At 44.9% G+C, this 25,397-nt stretch overlaps 1 protein-coding gene across 4 annotated transcripts in view; it reads right to left on the bottom strand.

The window, feature by feature from the left end:
• LOC143960307 (uncharacterized) overlaps positions 1–25,397 on the bottom strand; it is a 233,298-nt gene that overhangs the window by 135,665 nt on the left and 72,236 nt on the right. For 2 of the 4 annotated variants that reach the window (XM_077468748.1, XM_077468746.1), the window contains exons 4-5: positions 21,612–21,707; positions 11,663–11,755 (exon numbers count right to left, since the gene is read on the bottom strand). In XM_077468748.1, the coding sequence (XP_077324874.1) occupies positions 11,663–11,755; positions 21,612–21,707 (189 nt within the window). The remainder of the gene's footprint in view (positions 1–11,662; positions 11,756–21,611; positions 21,708–25,397) is intronic. The other 2 variants (XM_077468749.1, XM_077468750.1) reach the window with 1 other exon arrangement.

Genomic DNA, 25,397 nt, shown 5'->3' with positions numbered 1-25,397 from the left:
GGTATGTCTGGTTCTGCTCCGCTTCCCCAGCGATTTGGGGGCGATCCAGTTCATTGCAGAGGGTTTCTCAATCAGGTTGAGATATACTTTGAGATGCTGCCCCAGGCGTTTCCCACGACAGAAGCAAAGTAGGTTTCGTGATATCTTTGCTTTCTGAGAGAACATTGGCCTGGGCTAACCCTCTATGGGAGACGCAAAAACCTGTTGTCTTGAGTTACCCTCAGTTTGTGGCCTCCTTTAAAAGGGTATTTGACGTTCCTGCATGCTCCGCTTCTGCTGCCAAGTGCCTCATGTCCATCAAACAGAGTATGAGAACTGTTGTCGACTACGCCATTGAAATCCGTACTCTGGCAGCAGAGGTTGCTTGGAAGAAAGAGGCCCTCGTGGCTGCTTTTTCTCATGGTTTCTCGGATTCCATCAAGGATGAGATAGCAGCCCGAGATATACCCACTGAGCTGGAGAGCTTGATCTCGTTTGCCACACTCATTGACTCCAGACTCAAAGAAAGACTTTCTCTTAAGGAGCACTTGCGGAAGCCTCCTGTACGTTTGCCTCCGAGCTTTGTAGTCCCACCCATGCCTCCCTCACCTCCCATGCCTCCTGGTACTGAGTTGGTCAGTGAAGATGAACCCATGCACTTCTCGCGTCTCTCTGCGGATGAGAAAGCCTTTAGGAGGAGGGAGAGATTGTGCCTTTATTGTGGCCAGGCAGGTCACTTTTTGAAGTCTTGTCCTACCCGTCCAGGGAACGCCCGAACCTTGAGGTCCTGTCACGGACGGACTTAGGGTGGCGTTGTTTTGTCCCCAGTTATCCAGAAGGATAAGCCCCTGGTTTTGGTCACCCTTTCTTGGGCTGAGTCATCCATCGAGATACAGGCTCTAATTGACTCTGGGGCTGCAGGCCTGTTCATTGATGCTGCATTTGAATCGCAGCACTCGATTCTGCTGCAGCTGAGTGACACTCCACTTGCCATTGAGGCTCTTGATGGGAGACCTTTGCAGCCTGCCCACGTGACTCATGAGACGGTTCCGTTGTCCATGGCCGTAGGGGCTCTTCACCATGAGATAATCCAATTCCAAGTTATTTCCTCACCCAGATTTCCGCTGGTTATTGGTTATCCTTGGTTACAGAGGCACAACCCCTCTTTTGATTGGCTCTGTGTTGAGGTTCTCTCCCGGTCACCACAATGCAGTGAGACATGCTTCCTGAAGGTATCCAAGGTCCTGTGCACCGCTTCACTCCCCTCCCTGTCGGAGGAGTACCGTGATCCAGTTCAATGCAGAGGGTTTCTCAATCAGGTTGAGATATACTTTGAAATGCTGTCCCAGACATTTCCCACGGACAGAAGCAAAGTAGGTTTCGTGATATCTTTGCTTTTTGAGAGAGCCTTGGCCTGGGCTAACCCTCTATGGGAGACGCAAAAACCTGTTGTCTGGAGTTACCCTCAGTTTGTGGCCTCCATTAAAAGGGTTTTTGACATCCGCGCACGCTCCGCTTCTGCTGCCAAGTGCCTCATGTCCATCCAGCAGAGTACGAGAACTGTTGCCGACATTGAATTCTGTACCCTGGCAGCAGAGGTTGCTTGGAACAATGAGGCCCTCGTGGCTGCTTTTTCTCATGGTCTCTTGGATTCCATCAAGGATGAGATAGCAGCCCAAGATATACCCACTGAGCTGGAGAGCTTGATCTCGTTTGCCATCCTGATTGACTCCAGACTCAGAGAAAGACTTTCTCTTAAGGAGCGCTTGCGGAAGACTCCTGTACGTTTGCCTCCAAACCTTGTAGTCCCACCCATGCCTCCTGGTACCGAGTTGGTCAGTGAAGATGAACCCATGCACCTGGGCTTCACGTGCCTCTCTGCGGATGAGAGAGCCTTTAGGAGGAGGGAGAGATTGTGCCTTTATTGTGGCCAGGCAGGTCACTTTTTGAAGTCTTGTCCTACCCATCCAGGAAACGCCCGAACCTTGAGGTCCTGTCATGGACAGACCTTAGGTGACCTTGTTTCGTCCCCAGTTATCCAGAAGGATAAGCCCCTGGTTTTGGTTACCCTTTCTTGGGCTGAGTCGTCCATCGAGATACAGGCTCTAATCGACTCTGTGGCTGCAGGCCTGTTCATTGATGCTGCATTTGAATCGCAGCACTCGATTCTGCTGCAGCTGAGTAACACTCCACTTGCCATTGAGGCTCTTGATGGGAGACCTTTGCAGCCTGCCCATGTGACTCATGAGACAGTTCCGTTGTCCATGGCCGTAGGGGCTCTTCACCATGAGATAATCCAATTCCAAGTTATTTCCTCACCCAGATTTCCGCTGGTTATTGGTTATCCTTGGTTACAGAGGCACAACCCCTCTTTTGATTGGCTCTGTGTTGAGGTTCTCTCCTGGTCACCACAATGCAGTGAGACATGCTTCCTGAAGGTATCCAAGGTCCTGTGCACCGCTTCACTCCCCTCCCTGTCGGAGGAGTACCGTGATTTTAGGGATGTCTTTGATAAAGGTCAATCCGATAGTTTGCCTCCACACCGGTCTTATGATTGCACAATTGACCTTCAACCTGGTGCCATACCTCCTCGTGGCCGGGTTTACCCTTTGTCGGCCTTGGAGGATAAGGTAAGGCCATGGAGGAGTATGTTGCTGACGCACTCTCGAGGTTTCATCCGCAAATCTTCGTCTCCTGCTGGTGCTGGTTTCTTCTTTGTGAAATAGAACAGCGGTGAACTGAGACCTTGTATAGATTGTAGGGGTCTCAATTGTGTCACAATTAGGAATGCCTACCCGATTCCATTGATTACAGAGTTATTTGACCGCATCAAGGGAGCAACAGTTTTCACGAAGCTTGACTTGAGAGGGGCATACAATCTTGTACGCATTAAGGAGGGCGACGAGTGGAAAACTGCGTTTAATACCAGAACAGGCCATTATGAATACCTGGTAATACCTTTTGGCCTTTGTAACACACCGGCAGTTTTCCAGGAATTTATTAACAATGTCCTCCTGAGATTTGTTGCAGTTGTGTGTGTGTGTGGAGGTTTATCTCGATGATATCCTCATATTTTCCAAGTCCCTGGAGAGCCACCACACAGATGTCTGTCATGTACTTCAGAAACTGAGAGAGAACAATCTCTATTGTAAACTGGAGAAGTGCGAGTTCCAGCGTGAACAGGTTACATTCCTGGGCTATGTAATTTCCACTGCTGGTTTTTCGATGGACCCAGAGAAACTTTCAGCAGGCCTACTGTGGCCTTGACCCGTGGGTTTACATCCTCTGCAGCGTTTCCTGGGCTTTGCCAATTACTATCGGAAGTTTATTCGTAACTTCTTGGCTCTGGTCAAGCCCCTGACTGATATGACCAGAAAAGACGGTACCCCACAGAGTTGGTCTCCGGAGTCCATTAAGGCTTTTGAGACTCTCAAGGCTGCCTTTTTTTCTGCTCCTGTGTTGGCACATCCTGATCCTACGTTGCATTTTATCCTAGAAGTTGATGCTTCTGAGACTGGAGTTGGTGCCCTTCTGTCTCAGCGTCCTAACTCTGAGAGCGCTATGCATCCTTGTGGCTACTTTTCCAAGAAATTTTCACCTGCTGAGTGCAACTATGAGATTGGTGACAGAGAGCTGTTGGCAATCATTTTAGCCCTGAAAGAATGGAGACATCCCCTTGAAGGTACCACTGTGCCTGTTCTTATTCTTACTGACCATAAGAATCTTACATTCTTGTCTGAGGCTAAGCTACTCTCTCCCAGAAGGGTGCGATGGGCTCTTTTCTTGTCAAACTTTAATTACATTGTCTCATTCTTACCCGTTACTAAGAATGTAAGGGCTGATGCCTTGTCACGACAATTTTCCTCCACTTCCAAGTCTGAGTCGGTTCCAGTTCCTATGATTCCTTCTGATCGTATCTTGGCTACGGTTCGCAGCAGTCTTACTTCTCCTTTGGGTGACAAAATTCTTGCTGCTCAGGTCCATGCTCCTCCTGAGAAACCTTGTGACCGCTGCTTTGTCCCAGAGAGTCTCTGGACTGCTGTGCTCCAGACTTACCATTCTCCCAAGGCAGCTGGCCAACCTGGGAAGAATCAACTCATTTGAGCCATTTCCCAACAATTCTGGTGGCCTAGTCTATGGGCTGATGTTACTGCCTTTGAAACTGCTTGTCCCGTGTGTGCTCAGAGTAAGACTCCATGACACCTTCCAGTGGGCCTCCTACAACCCATACCCAATGGAGAGAGGCCCTGGACTCACCTGTCTATGGATTTCATTGTGGAGTTGCCCAACTCCCAAGGCAACACTGTTATCCTTATGGTGGTTGACCGGTTCTCAAAGATATGTCATTGTATTCCACTTAAGAAGTTGCCCACCTCTAAGGAACTGGCTTCCATTTTTGCTTGGGAGATCTTTCGCTTACATGGGCTACCCAAGGTGATTGTCTCGGACAGGGGCAGTCAGTTTGTCTCCCGGTTCTGGCAAGCCTTCTGCGCACAGTTGGGAATCCAGCTTGCGTTCTCTTCTGCGTATCACCCGCAGTCTAAAGGGGCTGCAGAACGAGCCAATCAGTCCTTAGAGCAATTCCTACGTTGCTATATTGCTGACCATCATAACAACTGGTTTGACCTATTACCTTGGGCAGAGTTTGCTCACAACAGTGCCTTGAATTCTGCCTCCCGATTGTCTCCATTTATGGCGAATTATGGTTTCCAACCTTCCATGTTGTCTGACTCGTTTGTTCCGCAGAGTATTCCTGCGTTAGAGGATCATCTCCGTGGTCTTCGTTCCACTTGGGTACAAGTCCAGGAGGCTTTGCATCATGCTAATGATAGGTACAGACACCATGCTGACCGCAGACGCCTGCCTGCGCCTTCCTACCAGGTTGGGGACAGGGTCTGGCTGTCATCTCGCAACCTCTGGCTTTTTGTTCCCTCACTGAAGATTGCACCTCGGTTTATTGGGCCTTTTCGTATCCTTCACAGGATTAACCCAGTAGCTTATGCATTAGATCTTCCTCCTAGTATGTGCATCTCAAATGTTTTTCATGTCTCTTTATTGAAACCGCTGGTCTGTAACCGACTTACCACCTCGGTGCCATGTCCTCGCCCTATTCAGGTTGAGAACCATGAGGAGTATGAGGTACAATCCATTGTTGACTCCCGTAGGTTCCGAGGGCGCATACAGTACCTGGTGCATTGGAAGGGGTATGGTCCGGAGGAACACTCCTGGGTTTCATCCTCGGATGTACATGCCGCTATCCTCCTCCGCGAGTTCCATAGACGGTTTCCCCTCAAGCCCGGTGGTCCTTCGAGGGAGAGGGGTCATTGAGGAGGGGGTACTGTCAAGGCTGGCTTAGCCCTTCCTTCTCTGGGCTGGCCGCTCAGCTGTCGGCTAATTGCCAGCTCTCTTCTCTCTCCACAGTTACTAGCTGTTCCTGATGTAGCTCGTCTGACCTGCCTACTTAAAGCCTTCCAGCTCACTTCACCTCTGCCTTCGCCTTGGTCACATCACTAGAAACCAAGTCAAGTACCTAGGTTTGTACTTCTAGAGAGCCCCTGCAGACTACATAGGCCTAAATCTAGAACTACTCTTTGCGCTCCTCAAAACAAAGACCCAAGTCTGGTCCCGACTCCCGCTTGGAGCCATGGGACGTATAACCCTAGTCAAAATGATTCTCCTCCCCAAGCTGCTCTACTTGTTCTGGCATGCCCCCCTCAACATTCCTCCCTGAATCTTTAAGTCCATGGAAGCTATCCTTAACACATTTGTATGGGGCTCCTCTCGACACAAACTCTCCTGGCGAACTCTGAAATGCCCTGTTCACCTGGTTAGCTGCGCCATTGGCTCCTGCTATTGTCAATTAAAGTCAGTTAGCCAGAGGAGAGAGAGGGGGCGAGGCCGAACCACAGCTCTGTATCTAAATGGACACACAGAGCTGCAGCTTGGCTCGGTTGCCCCTATAGAAAACTGCTTACTGTGGGGGGCACTGGGCAGGAGGGAGGGGCCAGGAGTGCCTGAAAAGACCGAGAAGAAGAGGTTGGCGAGGAAGCTGAATTTAAGGTGAAAGCAATTCTGGACTGCAGAAAATGGGGGTGACATCCAGCATCTTGTGTGGAAGGGATACCCATCTGAAGAAAATTTGTGGGAGCTAGAAAATATTTATGCCCCCAGGTTACTCCAAGAATTCTTCAATAGGAACCCTTAGAAAGTGTCATGTTTGGACAACCAGAGGCTGACCGTAAGGGGTGGGGGGGGGCACTGTCAGGGAACAAGCTGAAGGATAGTTATCCGCAGACCTGGCACAGTAGCCAAATCCCAATATGGCTGCACCCGCACAAATACACGTCAGATCCTGGCGCCTTCGGGCCTTTAAAAGAATGGACATTGCTGACTGGTCTTTAGCTTCCGGTTTCCTGTTCCTGCGTTTGCTACTGTTTCTGATCAGTTGTTACCGACCTGGCTTGCCTCTTTTCTCGCTCCGAGCTCTGACCTCGGATTGCCCACAGATTTTCTCTTGTCTCCTGTGTATGAACCAGGCTTGCCTAACCACAATTCTGATACCTGATCTGCTGACCACTAGCTTCCTGCTCTTCTATTTTCCCTGACTATGTCTTCTGTGTGCCTTGTCTGCTGTGATCGGCCTTGGTGCCTACCTGCCGTACCAAGCCTACAGTATTCACCTGTTGCTCCAGCCTGCAGCACTTACCTACTGTATCCAGCCTGCTGCACTTACAATTACAACCTGCTTCCTGCTGTGTGCAGTCTGCACCACCTTCAGCTCTCCTGGATCCTATTTCACACCTTATCTGGGATTCAACTGCAAAAAGATCTAGACGCCACCATTTCTCATCTGTGGCACAGCTGGCAACACCTGCTTCTTTGGGCTTTGTGTTCCGTTATGACCTTCAGGGGCACAAGCACTCGGCCACAAAGAGAGCCTCTCAGCATTTCGGCTTCAGGACCAGGTACGTGACAAAATAGCACTGGGATAATTCCCCAGAAGGAACCGGTCCTCAAAAAGAGCCTAGAACAATAAAAACTTGTCCGTTAGAAAAGAGCAGCTGTTCTATACAGTAAACCCATAGAGTTCCCCTGACACTTTACACATGGGTAGGGAAGAAGGGATGAAAACCCTTTCTAAAGACAAGGGCTCTAATAAAATAGAGTGTAGACGTTTTTAATGAGGGATTAAGCTGAACACCTTGCCCACCAATGACATGTAGCTGCCAAAGACAGATATCTGCGCAGTCATACCTGGTCAAATCTTGCAGAGTTATGCCCTGTACACATGATCGGACATTCCGACGACAAAATCTGTTGGATTTTTTCTGACCGATTTTGGCCCAAATTTGTCTTGCATACCCACGGTCGCACAAAGTTTTCGGAAAATCCGATCGTTCAGAACGAGGTGACATAAAACACGTACAACGGGACTATAAAGAGGCCAGTAGCCAATACCTTTTGTCTCGTAATCTATTCTGAGAATGCGTGGCACTTTGTCCGTCAGAATTGTCTACACAGGATCGGAATTTAAACAATCGGAAAATTTTAGATCCAGCTCTCAAACTTTGTGTGTCGGAAATTCCGACAGAAAAAGTCAGATGGAGCCCACACACTGTGAAGGAATGTAATGTACATACTGATAATCAGAAAATGTCTATTTGCTTATGTGTATACATGTTTCTATGCAACTCCTTACTTATTATGTAGTATACAGATTGACTCTCTGTTTAGAATTAAAGATGGCGTCTACTCCCTACATCCCACGCGTTAGAAGAATGCATATGAGATAACAGAACCAGCTTCAACCAAACTTCAAGCATCAAGTTTCTCCATTTCTCTTGTAATTTAGCCAATAAGATGTACCAATTAGACTGACATAGCAATGATGTATCTTTCTGTATAAAATATTAACACCGCCCAGAAATAAATCAGAAGTTAGAAGTAACCGAGCTGAACGTGTCTCAGAGAGTGTTTACTTCGAATGTGCATGCACATTTATACTTTTTAATTAGAAACAGCAGCAGATAACCTTGAACTAGATTGTAGTTCTTATCCATTTCAACACAATCGGATCGCACATTTTCCGTCGGAAAGTCAGACCGTGTGTACAGGGCATTAGGCTTTTCAGGAAGGTGCTGACTACAAGGATCCAAAAAGTTGTCTCTTTTCACAGAAGGTCATCTAAACATTTCACAATGGGAATACCAGGAAAAGGCAATAGACTGAACACCAGGGCTGGTGCTTCAAGAAGTGGCAGGTGGGGGACCGGTAAGGCTGGTTCTGGATGACCTTGCAGGTCAGGGAGTCTCTCTGGAGAAGAGGGATTCTGAGGGATACTAAGTACCATGTGGGTCCCAACATGATCAAGGGACCAAGTATTTTCTGAGAAAGGGAGTGAAGACCTGAATAAGGTACCATTTCAGAAGCCGCACACACATTCTCATGACCTCTGGTCCTCTCCTCCTCTCCTGAACTAAGCTGCAGTGCTGTCATCATGCACAGTTACAGGTGAGGGACTCAATTCACCCCGCAGCAGCATCGCTTACATTACTGGATTATGCCTGGCTGGTGACACAGGGAGGCAGCCTTCAGATCTGTGTGGTAATTTGCAGCTCCAGAGAGAACATGAGTGAGTTTAAAGCTCTAGTCTCATAAGTCACATCTTACTTCTCAGTAACTTATCTTTCCCTGCTGGGTACTGCATACCTCTCAACTGTCCTGGAATGGGCAGGACCATCCCAAGATTTCATTGAAATCCCGTCATCCAGCACATCCAGGCTAAATCTCAGAGCTGGAACTCATTCTGACTTCACTAATCCCCCTGCTCTAATCTGGTTTTGACCCCCCTAAAGTGCAGCTGGCTTCTCCTCCTCTCTCTCTAGCTGCGCTGCAGGAAAATCAAATTGGTGCACTGTCGGTGTTCTGTCAAAAAATGTCCGCCTATCGAATAGTGTCCGCCCCGTACTGCGCAGATGCAGCGCTTGCGCAGTACGGAGCACAAGGAGCTTCGGAAAATCTCCGAAGATGAACGGTGCCTGCGCCGTGAGTCCAGGTGCAAACCCCACCATCCAAGTGGACATAGGGGTGCACATCGTCATGCTTCTGGCACGGGCTCGCTTTGCTAGGCTCTTTTTTATTCTAACTCTATGTTCACTTGGATGGTGGGTCTTGAACCTGGACTCACGGGGCAGGCGACGTTCATCTTCAGATATTTTCGGAATCTGCTTGTCATGTGTATGCGAAGTACACAATACACAGCAGACACTATCCGATGGGGGACAGTAGTTGACAGGACACCTGCTATTCTTCACTCCCTCCTGCTTGCTGCAGCAGCTGCAGGGCACAGGAGAAAAGGATCGGATTCAGGATAGAGACAGGGAGAGGGGGAGCAGTAAATATGTTTAGCCCTGCTATTTCCCCAAAGCTCCACAATAGGGCTGTTAAAAATGTAAATAAATCCCCAAAACTGTAAAAAACAAACAAAAAAAAACATAAACAAATAAATAATTATGGTTCACACCTTGGTTCCTGAAGAGCGATCGGCATACAGATTGCTCTTCAGAGAGCATTTGACAGGCAGTAAGGAGCGTTAGATCGTCTCCACCCCACCTGCTTTTCCCCCCTTAACCCCCACACGCTGCAACTGTCCCTTCCCGGCCATCAACATTTAACCACACCCACGTTTAAACCATGCCCACTTTTGCTGCGACACACTACACATGCCACAGGTCACTCTTCCCCTAAAGTGTCCCTTATTCTCAACATCAATAGTTGGGAGGTATATGATTCTGAAAAAAAAATACTTCTCTTTTAAAGTAATTGTAAAGGTTACTTTTTTTTTTATTAAAAAACAAACATTTCATACTTACCTGCTTTGTGCAATGGTTTGTTCCTCTTCTGGGGTCCTCTGCTAGCGCCCCTGGCTCCTCCTCCCTTCCAAGTGCCCCTATAGGAAACCGCTCACTATGGGGGGGCACGTGTGTGGATGCACTCCCACTCCGTTGACACACATAGCATGGCTTGGTCCCTCCGTCTTCATAGGATTTCATTGACAGCAGCAGTAGCCAACGGCTCCAGTTGCTGTGTCTGAGCAAGTGAGAAGAGAGACAGAGCAATGCTGCTGCTCTCGAGCACAACACTGGATCGAGATTGGGGTCAGGTATGTATAGGGGGGCTGGGGGGGAGCAGCTTTTAAAAGGTTTTGTACCCTAATACAAATAATACATTAAGGTGAAAAAACAAAACAAAAAAAAACCTTTAACCTTTAGAACCACTTTAAAATTAATTTTGACCATTTTCTCAGCTAATAGGAAAAAGTAAAAAAATCATACCTGAACCCTTATCCTACCTCCCTGACCATTTGGGACCAATTAATTATATTGGGCCAATATGCTCCTCAGACGTCTCCTCTGGTGCCTCTAGGAGCCTATCCCTGGTTTTCACCAGGAGAAGGACCTGGGTTCTTTAGTTCCTGGGGCATAGATAGGAAAGTTGCTTGTGACATATTTGCCCCACAGGGCACCTTGTCACACCTCTCTGTTTTGCTCCTTTTTTGGGACTATTCCCTGTACAACCTGGAGATATTGCCAAATAGCAGTCTTTCTAAATAAATAAAAAGCCCCAAATACGATCTCTCAATATGCTTAACACCTTTGAATCCCTATGCGTAAATCTCCCAGAATCTAAGCATCTTTTGTCACAAATGTATAAGTGCTCAGCGTATAGTCCACATCCGTCCCCTACTATATCAGGGAATGTGAAAGAGAGCTGGGACAGGATGTCACCCCCTCATAGTTTCTTAGGATGATCAGACTAACACATACCATTTCCATTAGCTCACATGTCTAAGAAACTGTATAAATTGGTATGGTATTGGACCCCAGATGGAAGGAGAATGGTGGATACACATAGTTAGAGACCAACAAGAGAAATTTAAAGAAATCTGGTCAGGTTGGATGTATTAGATGTATTACTCATCGGAGATCCCAATGAGCAAAACAATGTCTAATGACACGTTTGCCATTGATACAAGAACCCTTATCCTTGAAGAGGGTCTATTATAGATTCTAAGGAACAACCCCACATGATAAAAAATAAATCATGAGCATGAAGCCTGGCTGTCCACAAAAGGTGGGAGATGAGCATGCCTCCCTTTCTCATGAACCATATCACTCCACATACCCTCAGCATAGGAAGGGTACCTTGCCACGGGCAAAACACTTTATTCCCATGTTGATGAGAACTTCTTCCCCACAACCCCAGCCCTAGTGAAAGGGAACTGTGGGCTGAGGGCTTATTGGAATCCTGAAGCCCCCTTTAAAAATAAGGGGACCCATAAATCAGCCTCCCCAAGTGAATGAGTAAGGAGTACATAGTAACCCTACTCATTTACAGAAAAAGGTTAAGAGTAACTAAACACACTACACACTTTGGCAAGTCCTTCATTTAAAAAAAAAGCCACATGACGATATCAGTCAGTCAATCATGATGAACAACACCTGTTGAAAAAAAAAAAAAGCACACGACCTGCCCACATACCCCGGGCTGCCACCAGAATTGTAAATAAAGGGATGGAGATGGAATTGACTAAATATGGCCATGCAGTAAACCAGGTACCTTTTTTTTGGGACGTGATTTTACAGATTGCTAGCCAATTTAACAACCTAATTGTTCTAGATACCTCTGTGGATCTTGCTTTCTTGTTATTGTCTTCATCACAAAAGCGTTTGGTATCAGGGAGTTTTCTTTTCCCAGGGGTGGGCTGGTGGCTCTGTTAGAAGAAAACACAAATAAAAATACATTTATGAGTTATATAATCACTCTGTCACCTCTGAGCTATTGTAAAATGAACTACAATTTTAGGGCTTTCTCTGGCACTTTCTCAAGTGAGCAACTGCTCCTCACAATGAAAACAAGAAATGACAGATGAGTATCAAAAGGCTAAATCATTTTCAGGGTATCTTATCAGTGCATGTATAGCTGGCACCAGGGGACAAATAAGGAATAATTGTCATGGTCCTGTCACAGTTCTCTACACTGTCCTAAATTAAAATAAACCCCTTACTTTTGGGATTTGTGATGTAGGACAAACTGATAGATACCTACTCTTGTAAAGCAAAAGCTGATATAATATAATAATATATTTTTTGACTGGGGTATTGCTTTAACATACACCTGTGGGAAATTCCTTTACTCTTTACAAGCTACTGACAACTGCTAAATTTTCTTTCATTTGATGTCCCAGTAACACAAGGTCATGAATATGCAATAACTTATCCTAACATTTCAGAGTGTGGATCTCCACCAATTAGGCTAGACCTCACACTCCCTAACCCAAAAAAACTCCCCCTCTTTGTAGCCAATTTCCCCATTAATTTAATTTAAAAAAATGGAAATTGCTCAAATACTAATATGCTGGTTCCCAAGTCTTTTCTCTTTCGAGCTGCCATGTGAAATGGTCCTTTAGGTGCACACATCACTGCTTAGTGAAGTGAACACTTCTCACTTGGTCCATCAATGGGGTTCTCAAAGACTCCTTAGGATTCCAACAGTAGGCAGTGAAGTCAAGAAAAGGGACAGTGAAAAGAGTATCATATTATAGATATATATAGATATATATAATATACTGTATCTCACAAAAGTGCACCCCTCACATTTTTGTAAACATTTTATTATATCTTTTCATGTGACAGTGAGTGTACAGCTTGTATAACAGTGTAAATTTGCTGTCCCCTCAAAATAACTCAACACAGCCATTAATGTCTAAACCTCTGGCAACAAGAATACACCCCTAAGTAAAAATGTCCAAATTGGGACCAATTAGCCATTTTTTCCTCCCCGGTGTGAATGGGGTGTGTTAAATTTGCTGTTATCGCTCTCACTCTCTCATACAGGTCTCTGGAAGTTCAACATGGCACCTCATGGCCAAAAACTCAGAGGATCTGAAAAAAAAAAGAACTGTTGCTCTACATAAAGATGGCTTAGGCTATAAGAAGATTTCCAAGATCCTGCAGCATAGTGGCCAAGACCATACAGCTGTTTAATAGGACATGTTCCACTCAAAACAGGCCTCACCATGGTCAACTAAAGAAGTTAAGTGCGAGTGCTCAGCATCATATCCAGAGGTTGTCTTTGGGAAATAGATGCAGGAGTGCTGCCAGCATTGCTGCAGAGGTTGAAGGGGTCGGGGGTCAGCCTGTCAGTGCTCAGACCATACGCCGCACACTGCAGCAAATTGGTCTGCATGGCTGTCATCCCAGAAGGAAGCCTCTTCTAAAAATGATGCACAAGAAAACCCACAAACAGTTTGCTGAAGACAAGCATACTAAAGACATGGATTACTGGAACCATATCCTGTGGTCTGATGAGACCAAGATAAACTTATTTGGTTCAGATGGTGTCAAGCATGTGTGGGGGCAACCAGGTTAGTGTCATTGCTGGCTTAGCCCTTCCGTCTCTGGGCTGGCTGCTCAGCTGTCGGCTAATTGCCAGCTCTCATCTCTCTCCACAGTTACCAGCTGTTCCTGATGATGCTCGTCTGACCTGCCTACTTAAAGCTGTCCAGCTCACTTCACCTCTGCCTTCGCCTTGGTCACTTCACAAGAAACCATCTCCTGCGGTTCTGTTTAAAGACTGGCTTGCTGACATCCCTTCTGGCTCCTTATCCTGCTTGCTGTTGCTCTACTTGGATCCCTGACTTCTGGCCTGGCTGACTACCCGATCTGGTTATTGAACTTTGGCCTGGCTGACTACTCTATCCAGTTACTGGACTCTGGCTATGCTTTGACTACGCTTTTTCTATTTACCTTTTTATTTTTATTTAATAAACAAGTGTGATTTAATTGTACTTCTGTCTCGGTCTGATTCATGGTTTCTAACAGTTAGGAATACAAAGACAAGCGTGTCTTGCCTACAGTCAAGCATGGTGGTGGAAGTGTCATGGTCTGGGGCTGCACGAGGGCTTCTTTCACTGGGAGCTACAGTTTATTAAGGGAACCATGAATGCCAACATGTACTGTGACATACTGAAGCAGAGCATGATCCCCCTCCCTTCAGAGACTGTGCCGCAGGGCAGTATTCCAACATGATAAAGACCCCAAACACCCCCAAGACGGCCACTGCCTTGCTAAAGAAGCTGAGGGTAAAGGTGATAGACTGGCCAAACATTTTTCCAGACCTAAACCCTATTGAGTGTCTGTGGGGCATCCTCAACAGAAGGTGGAGGAGAGCAAGGTCTCTAACATCCACCAGCTCCTTGATGTCATCCTGGAGGAGTAGAAGAGGACTCCAGTGGCAACCTGTGAAGTTCTGGTGAACTCCACGCCCAAAAGGGTTAAGGCAGTTCTGGAAAATAATGGTGGCCACACAAAATATTGACACTTTGGGCCCAATTTGGACATTTTCACTTAGGGGTGTACTCGCTTTTGTTGCCAACGCTTTAGACATTAATGGCTGTGTGTTGAGTTATTTTGAGGGGACAGCAAATTTACACTGTTATACAAGCTGTACACTCACTACTTTGCAAACTGTAATTTCTTCAGTGTTGTCACATGAAAAGATTTAATAAAATATTTTTAAAAATGTGAGGGGTGTACTCACTTTTGTGAGATACTGTGTGTGTATATTTACAAAACACCTTTATGTACATATTTACCCTAACTGCACGGACTGCTGCACAGTTAACTTAAGCTTTACTTGAAATCCCACATAGAGACAAAAATTACCTCAGATTGTGATGAAACACGTAGGGCGGGACTTGTGATGTGTGTTCAGCATGCTGGACATTGTGGCCATTTTGATGGTTTGATTGATGCACATTTATTGCTATGTATAGGTGCATTACTGAATGGCTTTGATGATGGTATCTGCGGATGCATGTGGTAATTACGAGATGTGGAACCCATGGGAAATATTTAAAGGCACAGCTTTCTCATTTACTGCTTCCCATGTGTTGAGGTTATTATTGGGTTCCAGAGGATCCCTGCTTTATACCATTGCTGGAGATTTTGAGTACCAACCAGGGCGTTTTTAGACCCCACTCTAATCTGAGAGGCTACACCATCTGGTAAGCTGATTGGCCTCACCACTGTGGTGTTGTGAGCACTCATTTTTAATACTGAAGCTGGTGTTGGGATCCTTCCTTATACGCTAACTATAGTGTATGGACTCACATGGATTTTTTTATATACCTTTACTTTGTGATAAACAAATTATTGCTGGGTGCTTATTTCTTTAATGTCTGAACACAGAGGTTACATTTTTTTTATGTTAAAAATTACATTACAATCTAACCTGTTTCATGTGTAACCACTCTTTGTCACGGGGCCCGATGTGGTGTTTTTTTTTTTGTTTTTTTTTGTGGCTCATGAAAAAAGAAGTAAAGAGAAATCTCCCAACGATTTCACAGCATTACACGTCTGCTAGATCTTCTAACTCACGCCTACTCTATCTATTTTTTTATTTTTTTTATTTTTGGGCTGGAGCTACATTTCAGTGAACTATAAATATCATCTAAAAAATTGAAAATTGTATCATACTTACTGTAATTTCCCTTTCTTGGTGCCTATCCATGGTAGTATACCTGTGATAAGCTCTGCCCTGGACTCCTCCCCTCAGGATAGTTAATACATTATAAAAGTGACAACCATACCCCCCATTAGCATTCTCTTTTTCCTCATACCTGATGGATAGTGGTGATGTGTGCCTCTGTTTCATGCAGCTTCTGTCTGGGTTCATGCCTCTCCCAGAGGCAATATGCCGCCATGGATAGGCACCAGGAAAGGAAAATATCGGTAAGTATGATACAATTTTCCATTTTCCTGGTGCCTCCATTGCAGCATACCTGTGATAAAATAAATAGCTACCAAAAAACTGGGAGGGAAATGCTTATAACTAAAAAATATATTAAGGACTCAAAAGAGCTGACTCAATTGTCCCCCTTCCAAACTCCACTGAGGAGAGTACCCCTGGATCAAATACTATAACATCGTATGAACGTGAACTGAGATTTTCCAAGTAGCCACTCTGTCCATTGTTTCCAGAGAGACGTTGTCGCCCATAACAAAGAAGCTGCCCTTGATGAGTTGGTTCTAACTGCTAGAGGATCCAACCCTCTAGCCCTATACACCCTTGAACCAGCTTACAAATACAGGAAGCAATCACTTCTGAGGCCGTTTCCTTCCTTCTGTTCTCACCCCAAGGGAGTATGAACAAAATGCTTGATGCAGGGTGCTGTAGGCAAAATAACTTAGGACTCTGGAAAAGACCAAACTTTGCAAAGATCCTGATCATGGAACTGGAAGGGTAAGTGGGACCCAAGCTTCCAAGTGAGCTACCTCCTTGTCTCTCTTATTGTCAATTTGCTGTAAATCCACTTGCTTATATTGCTTAGCCATGAGTGTCAACTTTTCCTGGTAGCCGGACGATACCAAGGAGACAATGGGCACCATTCAGGAAAGAGGATTTTCTTACAGGTGTATGAGAATTTAACTATGGGCTTTTACCATTTATTCCCTCTTCTGGTTTGGCCGCCATCAAGCATGGGCTTAAATTGGTCTCGCGACACTTATCCCTTAGCAGGCCAAGCCCCGAACGTATCTTGATGACCCATAAAGGGTCGTCACACTTATTGACCATGCGGGAAACACCCTCTTGGGCCGCGTCTCCCAAAGTTTAGGCACCTTTTTCAAGTTGCTGAATTTCAAAGGTGCATAGATAGGAACGAGTGACATCAAGATCAATGGGCTGTGACCTAGAGTAGCCCAGGAAGGTACCTTGGGGACAAAATCTTGCTCTGTCTGCAGTTCCACTCTTAACCGGAAAAGGATATTTGTACATCTTCTACCTCTAAAGGCTTGTACTTCCGAAGCCTTCCTTTCGGAAGTTACCGCAACTGAAATGTAGCCTTATGCGCCAGGTGCCATTGATGGGAGGATTCTGCTGGAGCGAAAGGCTGAGCCATCCGACAACCCAAGACAAAGGACAGATCCCAAGAAGCAAAAGCAAACTTCACAGGTGGTCGAATTTTCTTAATTGCTTCAAAGAATTTGGATGAAAGGCAAATCTTCTCCCCCATCTCTCTTGGGTCGCTATAGTAATAGATTCTACCTGAGCCTCCAGAGAACTTGGTCTGAGACAAGGATATGGCCTGGTTGTACAAGAGGAGTGAGGGAGAAGGGCCCGCGAGAGCCGAACACATGTAAGTTGCAAACAATTTGAATCCATTCCAGACTCAGAATTCGTGGATGGTTTTCTGGCCTCCAAGTGTTGACATTACTTTCGCTGAGCAGCCTAGGGCTTTGGAAATTTCTCCCTCAGTATCCAACCATGCCGGATCAATTTGTGAGGTGCTGAGTGAATAAACCTCTCTTGAGAGAGAGAAGATGGCGGTAGAATTGGAATCTTGAGGCCCCAAGATCCAATGGCCGGGGAAACCGTGGCCTTTTTCGCCAGAAGGGGAGCATTGCCACCACTTCGACTGGCTCCTGCAACAATTCAAGGAAAAACCTTGAATGGAGGTTTGGAGAAAATTGCAAAGGCTGCCTGCACCGCCAAGGACTCAAGAGGGTATATTCCGTATTCACTTGAGAGCGAGGCAGGTGCAAAAGTAAACTTTATAACTTGGTCTCCATCGATGGGGCAAAGAGAACAACTTCCAGAGGACCCTGGAGAGTCATGACCCAGCTGAATATCTAGGGGCGAAGAGACCACTCTCTGCTGTCTTGCCGATTCCAGAACAGATGACCTGGCTCCTCCTATTGGTGATCTGAAAGGTAAACTGCCCCTAATACCAGCAGGTTCCCCCACTCAACTCAATAAAAGGGATTTTGTGAGTACCCCGTCGTTGCATATATGGCACTGCCGCCCTGTTGTTCAAGCAAAAAAGGACCAGCCTCTGTTGTAGATGAACTCCCCAGCCCACTATGGCTAGATAGGCAGCCCATGTCTTCCGGTATCATCTCTTCCACTGTGACAAGAAGCCTCCTTGAAAACAAAAAGTTCAGGAGCCAATGCGCCCAAGGCAGTATCGGGATTCAGAATGACATGGTCCTGAATCAACTTAAATAGCCTGACGTCGAGAGGTGAGAGAAAAAGCTGATGCAGTGGATCTTCTGAAAAATAGTTGTTCCCCTCTGGGTGGCCAGACACACCGTTCTGGAAGACGTGATGAGCAGAGCATTTAGGTAAATAAATGAGTGGGATGGGATGAGAAGACTCTCTTTCCCCCCCCCCATTTACTAGCCACCCGAATTCTGAAAGGGAGGAAAGCAGGACTTCTCCTGTGAAGGAGATGCTGCTGCAGTTTGAGGAAGCAATAAGATGCCGACCAAGAAGTGAAACACTCTCATACCTCTCCCTCTGAGAGGTGCTAGGCCTGAGAACCCTATAAAGGCATCTGCATCTTTGTAGCCTGGGTTAGAACATCATCCTATTTTTGGCATGTTCAAACTAAAGTGTTTTTGGAGTAATACAAACATTGAAAATAGGATCAAGGTTGACGAGGGACCTAGAATTGTCTCTTCAAGGAAATGTGATAGGCTCATTAGGCCTAATGGCATCCGAAGAAGACAATCACTATTTAAGCGAAGACTTGAAGGCCCCCACTGGCAGATGCGGAGGTCAAAGGGGAGACACTGGAACTGGAGATGTGATGGTGCGAGACCAACCATCACCCTTGGAAATAAACATCTTGAGGCTCTTCTGAGATCATGCAAAACTCACGGCTGCACTTGGATGATCGTTAGTAAGGATTCCAACTTGCAGATATTTAAGTGAATGAAGAGAAATAGAGGACTCAAATCCACTCCCGGACTTTATACCCCATTCCTTTGGGGAACACAACCAAAAGCGATAAATAGAGCCCTTTGAGTCTCCTGCCCTTGCAGGGAGACTCAAACTTTGCCCAGGAAACCAAACTTACAGGGGATGGACTGAGAAGTCCAGGAATGCCCAAAATGGATGGTGAATACCATTCCGGAATCCTTGCAATGACTGGACCAGACCCCAGAAAATCAACTCAATCTGGCCCCAACCGGAAATGTTTTAAGGTGGCTCTGCAACAAAACAGTTTTGCCACATTCTGGGGATTGGGAAGATTCCATTGCTTACTAGATTTCAAGACAGTGGCTTGAGTGTTTCACCAAATCTAGGATATCTGTTCTGACGGAACTGTGAGACATTCCTGTTCCTGGAGGAATGAATTTTCGAGGAAAAACTTGAACGTCTGACCTCCTCCTTCCTAAGGAAGAATACCCTGACTCGAGTCACCTGGGAGCATGTCTTCTCAACTAAGACCTTCTCGTGACAGGGAACTTTGTGATTTAGAGGATGCATAAACAGCCCAAGGCTTCAGCCATAGGTCCCGCTTGGCCATAATCATATGCAACATAGCCCTCTTGAGCTCCCCCAGTGTCTCTGATATCTTCCTTTGGTACAACTCTCCGAATGGCCACCTCTATGTCCTCAGTCCAGACCCCTATGGTGTTTGCGACTGACATAAATGCCACCTAGTCCCTGACTAATTTCTTGCCTTGCAGACCAGTATATCTGTCATAGGGACAGCCCCGCCAGCTTGACACCTCTCAGAGCTTTCCTGTCTTGGAAAATTTGATGAACGGTGTCTCTTAGATGTGGACCTTTCACTGGAATGTCTGTGTTTGGATCTTGGCTGGGAATGACCGCTGTAGCGACCAGAAGTCTTGTTAGACCTGTATTGGCGCATAGGGCTGAAACAAACGTTCAGCGTAAAGCACTCTTTTAATTCCAAAAAAAAAAGAAATCCAAAAAAGGAAAATGTTTTTTTGTTTTTTTTTCTTCAGGAACACAAGATTAATGTGTATGTCCTTACCTAAAAAGCGAGGGTCTTAATCAAAAGGTGGCTGACTCATTACTGTGGGGTAGGCAGTAACAGGCAGCAGAGAAAAGTGTAAACAGACTACCAAAATAAGAAAAGGAAAGGTAAGAGACAATCTTTCCCTTTTAAAACATACCTAAAGCTCCAGAAAACTATAATAATAAACCTTATACTACTTCCTTTCCTTTTTTTTTATAACATTTTTACAAAAAGAAGCTACTCACCAGAGAGAATTTTTTTTAGGGAACCAGGAGCACTCCGAGAAAAACCCTGCTAGATCGAATGCAGAGTGCTCTACTAACTCCCCCCCATACTAAAGTAGGACAAGGGGAGGAGGGGAAGATACAGATCCCACATAAGGTCCCACCCCCCTTCAGTACCTGCAGTGAGGGAAAAACGGTAAGGTCTTTGATTCAAACCATATGACGCCTGAGGAGTCAGGCTCCTGCGCATGCGCCATAAGGCAGACCGCGCCGCTTCGGATCCTCCCATGATTTCCGGAAACACGGCGACCAGTCAAAGGGAGAAGACGGTAGTGCGCTCGCTTCCATGCGCTCACTGCTGCACGAGGGACGCCAGTCTATCTCAACTTTTGCTTTTCACCGGTCAAAGCCTTATGTTTCAGCGGGGACTTGCATCAAGCTGAATGTTAAACAGCCCATACTGGTGAATACATCCAATTTTTAAGAGCCCCATCCTTACAGCAGTCTTTAATACATACCCTCCAGTATGTGATGAGATGGTGTCACGTCACTGGACCCAAAGAAAGCCATGCAGGATAGAGAAAAATAAAAGACCAAGAAAGGAGTTTTGTTTTTTAAGAACCTACAAATGCAAAATATGGCAGCAGTAAGAGTTAGCTGTGGTACTAGCCAAAACCAATAAGCAGAACTAATGCTCTTGGACAGGAGACAGCTGTTGCCCCAAAAGACCTTCAGAATCGGCTCCCCACCTTAACAGCACTTTTAGCAGCCCAAGGATAGGAACTGCGAAGGATAGGAACTGCGTCTGGGAGAGGCATGAACCCAAACGGAAGCTGCATGAAGCAGAGGCAAGGATACACATCACCACTATTCAAACTAATGGGGGTTATGGTTTTCACTTTTATAATGTATTAACTATCCTGAGGGGAGGAGTCTGGGGCAGAGCTTATCACAGGTATGCTGCCATGGAGGCACCAGGAAAAGCTTTTTTTTTTTAACCAGGGTGCCCTCAGGTTTTTTCAGGGGTGCCTTGGCAAAATGCCTAGAAATTGCCCAAACATTGTATACAAGCCAGAGGGTGGTTAAAGTTTGCCTTTTAATTACACAAAGCCACAGGTTTTTATTGTGCACCATTACAACCTTCTAGCTGTTAGTGTCCTAACAACCATTGACATCATCGGTTGATAAGAAGGACATCGGACACCTGCACATCATCCTTGTTTGCCCCTATTTATGAGCATTGGGGTCACATTAGCTGAATGAGGGAGAGAAACTGAGGGAGAAGAGAAACATTGGAATACTAGTCAGTACCAGTGTGCAAAGGTCTATTTGCTTTGGAAGAACAAATCACTGCTAACGTTGGGTGTCCTACAAATGTGCATGTTTCTGCATTATGTAAAAGTATTAGCTTAGTTTTTAACATTTTAAAATGGGGTGCCTCAGGATTGTTCAGAAATGTAAAAAGAGCCATGACTGAAAAAAGGTTGAGAAACACTGCTCTAGAACATGCTGAGAATATGTAAAGTAATCTGTGTTTCTCCTGCAGAGATTCCATTAAAATAGTACTGTGTAACCTTTTTAGCAGCTCGTTTATAAGCTCTTGTGCTGGGCTTGTTTGGTGCTTCCAATTGGTTTTTCTTCCCAGGAAAGTGTCCAATTTCTTGGCTTTGCTGCAAAAAAGATGGCATATAACAACTTTCACCATTTTTATACAAGATAATAAGATATAATATAGATGGCAAAAACATAGTTACTGTAAATGTAACAAAGATGACACAAAATCAAAAATGCTGGAAAATTATTGGTATTGACAGCAATACCAAACCAGAACAAGTATAATAATTTGATTTTGTTTAGCGGCATTAATACATACATTACATGCAACTGGCAATTATTATTTAAAGCTCAATTCTGGACACCCAGAAGGATTTGCAATTTAGGCCATCCAGTCCCGAAATGTACACAGTAGCAAGCAAAGGACCACCTGGGTGTGACTCCCTTTTGGGTAAAAGGCACCAACAATTCACACTCATAATTGCAAATCAAGCATTGTATTGGGACTACGGGAGACATACACAGCCCTAATAGGCAGCCGACAGTGTTTTCCATACAGAGTGGTGCCAGTACTCAAAATTGTGCATTTTGTGCTGGCTTGGTTGCTATGAGGCTATGTGTTCACCAGCATCATAGATACTGATGACTTATCTACAGACCCATTCAGCTGCCAGCCACGAGATTTCCCTGTGAACAGATGAAAGTAAACATAGGGTCGGATGCTGTTGCCATTACCCAAATAGGGCAAATGGCTATATTTGGACAATGATGTCAGCCAGCATCCATGTCACTTTTTTTACTTTCAGCTGTCAGCCAGAGTATTTCCTGGCTGGCAGCTAAATAGGGATGAGTCTTTGGTTGCTACAACGCTGTAGGCTGCAGAGCCAAACGTGTCCTAGCTAGCTAGGGACTAAACGTGCACTGAGGACAGTGTATCTGTAGTATGAACAGTCCAGCTTTACTTCCGTTCCCCCACTGTAACAATCATGTACTGTATATGTTCCCCAAGGCACAACAATCTACCACCCACACCAGCAATTGTGTGGTGGAGCAACAAAATTTGAATGAATGTCTACAACACTCTGTATAAATTCCACTGTATTTGCTCCCTGTTGTGGTAGCGATTTTGAAGGATAATATTTATATCAAAGAGCTTAAAAGAAAGCCATTGTGAGGACCAATTAACTTACTATGCCCTGTTTTGGATATATATATATGTGTAACATGTATACTAGAATATTTACTGTTCTTGGTATCTCAAACACACAAACCTGTTGGTCTGCTGTTTGTACAGTATCTAAGTTACCCTATTGTTCACAGAGATGGCCATTTCAGATATAGTGCCTCTTTTAAATGCTAATTTATGTTGTATCAAAGAGGGCTGACGGTTGTAAATCCAGAGATAATTAAACCGGTCCTAAGTCGGAACTGGCAGGGTCAGAGATCAAAGGAAGTTGCTCATAGAGGCATCGGAGGTTTGATGCGTAAACTGGGCTTGAAATTATAACCAATCAGAGTGTGAGCCATCCTAAACCAATCAGCATGTAGACTTGAGAATCGGCCAATCAGAGGTTGATGTAAACTCAGAGCCAATGGGTGCGTTCTATCTTCTGATTGGCCCAGAATGCATATAAAATAGGGCTAGAATTAGCTGATCTCTCTCTTGATTTCTAGACCATGGAAGGAGACCGGAAGTCTGTGTGACGTATCTCTCTCTCTCTCGGCCCCTCTCTCTCTCTCCCCCTCTCTCTCTCTCTCTCTCTTTCTCCTCTCTCTCTCTCTCTCCTCTCTCTCTCTCTCTCTCCTCTCTCTCTTTCTCCTCTCTCTCTCTCTCTCTCTCTGCTTTTTTATTTTGTCTCTTCTATTTCTAATTATTTCTTTCTTAGGACTTATCTTGAAATATTGATAAATATATTGAAAGTGTATGTCTGTTGTAACCATATGACCTAAATTATCTTGGCAGCCTAAGCAACTCTGTACTTGTAACATCACTTGAGTTATATGATAAGTTCTAATTATTCTAAAGTTTATTTTCTGTATAAATAAAGGTAATTGTTTATCTTTTCGCACTGTTATCGTTCATTTTTATTCTTATGTAGACAGAGGTTTAATCACTTATTTCTTGTATCGTTAATCATTTAAGTGAGATATAAAAATAGCCATAACAGATGGTGCCCCTTGTGTGAGGAAGCTTAACGTTTGAGCGAATTGGGATCTTGTATGTGGAGGACAAGACAAACTCCAGAAACGGTAAGGATTTTTATGTCATTGTTTGTATGTCTGTCTTCCCTGTAGGACCATCAAACTAACAAGCTTCTTTTGAACATTGTTTATATTTATATAACCTTTTGTCTGTACTAATACTTTAATGAGACTGATTTTGAATAATGTGGATATATAAAATGAAATTATACGTGCGAATAATGGTGAAATTTGGAATCTTTGAGAAAAGGATGTGTCTCTGCCAGAAAGCAATTTCAGTTGACCCTTTGAATGAGATTAGGCCAATCGTTGTAATGGAGACACACACCGGTGGGCATAGAGCTGTGTTTCCACTTGTGCAACTCCAGAGTCTCATGATTTAGAGTGACTGTGGGGGGTGACTTTGGTGTGGCTTTGAATGCAACTTTGATCCAAATTTACACTCTGGGTCGGGGTCGCATAGGAGTGTTGCAGGTACCTTTTCATAGCCATTGCAGCTTTGGGTCGCATAAATTGGGACTGGTGCTATTGAAATCAATGGGCTGCGACTTGTAATGCGACTTTGTGTCCAAAGTCGCATGGCAAGTTGCATTAGTGGAAACAGAGCCTAAATTGCACGGAATGATCTTGTGTGTATAAATTGGGGCTGCAACTGACAATTGTTTTCATAATCGATTGGTTGGGCGATTATTTTTTCGATTAATTGGTTGATAGCCTTGGGGGAAAGCATGGTGTATGATTTGGTTAATATGTGGGGTTTGAAGAAAGAGGCGGTTTGTTCTTAAATATTTCTATGCAGTGGTGAATGTAAATAACCATCTATATGGTTAGGGAACAGAGTGGCAGACAGAGGATGTATACTGTGTTTACTGTTTAATTCTTCCGTCAAGAAGGATGTCATTTTGGGAGCGTTCGGTTAAGTTGTTTTTGACCGTTGATGGGGGTCGGATCAATGTTTGTTTGCAACTACAGTGATGGGAAGATTTGGAGAGAACAGGGAACTTCTTGGCCAAAGGATTTTTTTGTGTGTGGTTTTCGTTCAGAAATTACGTTGATTTTAAAAACAGGATGTTAAAAACAAGTTAAATTTCAAACATTCAGCGAATGCACATGGATTTTTTCGTCAATGTTTTCTCGCCTGAGAGTTGATATGTGTGGCCAACATGGAGCTTGGTGCAGGCCTATGCAGTTTGCTTTTGATCTGTTTCTGCAGTGCTTTTTGCTGTGCGTTTTTGATTTTCATGCATGCGATTTTGCTGCGATTTGCATTTTCTTTTAGCACACGGCTTGCTGCAGGGGCGTATTGCATGTTTTTCTGCAGCCTCTCCATTAAAGTGTGTTGAACCAAAAAGGAGAAGGCTAGGGACGGCCCTTTGTGGTGCAGGAGGAGCAGATAGTCACTACTATAAGGGGTTAATTTGTACTGTAGATCTGTGAAAGTGTTGTTTTTTTGTACAATAGAGGGCTCGATTTTGTTTCTTTAACCCCATTATGTTACTGGCCGATGGATCGATCTGTGAAGGTATTAGTCGATTGATTTTTTTTTGTTTTAGCCCTAGTATGTATCTGTCTTTTAGTAAACTGCTAACTGTGGATGGTAAGCT

The sequence above is a fragment of the Lithobates pipiens genome, unplaced genomic scaffold (assembly GCF_037356315.1).
Source record: "Lithobates pipiens isolate NorthernLeopardFrog02 unplaced genomic scaffold, aLitPip1_a1.2 Scaffold_8, whole genome shotgun sequence".
In the NCBI taxonomy this organism is placed as follows: domain Eukaryota; kingdom Metazoa; phylum Chordata; class Amphibia; order Anura; family Ranidae; genus Lithobates; species Lithobates pipiens.
Note: the sequence above shows the minus strand (reverse complement) of the source record. Positions and strands in the feature narration are given on the sequence as shown.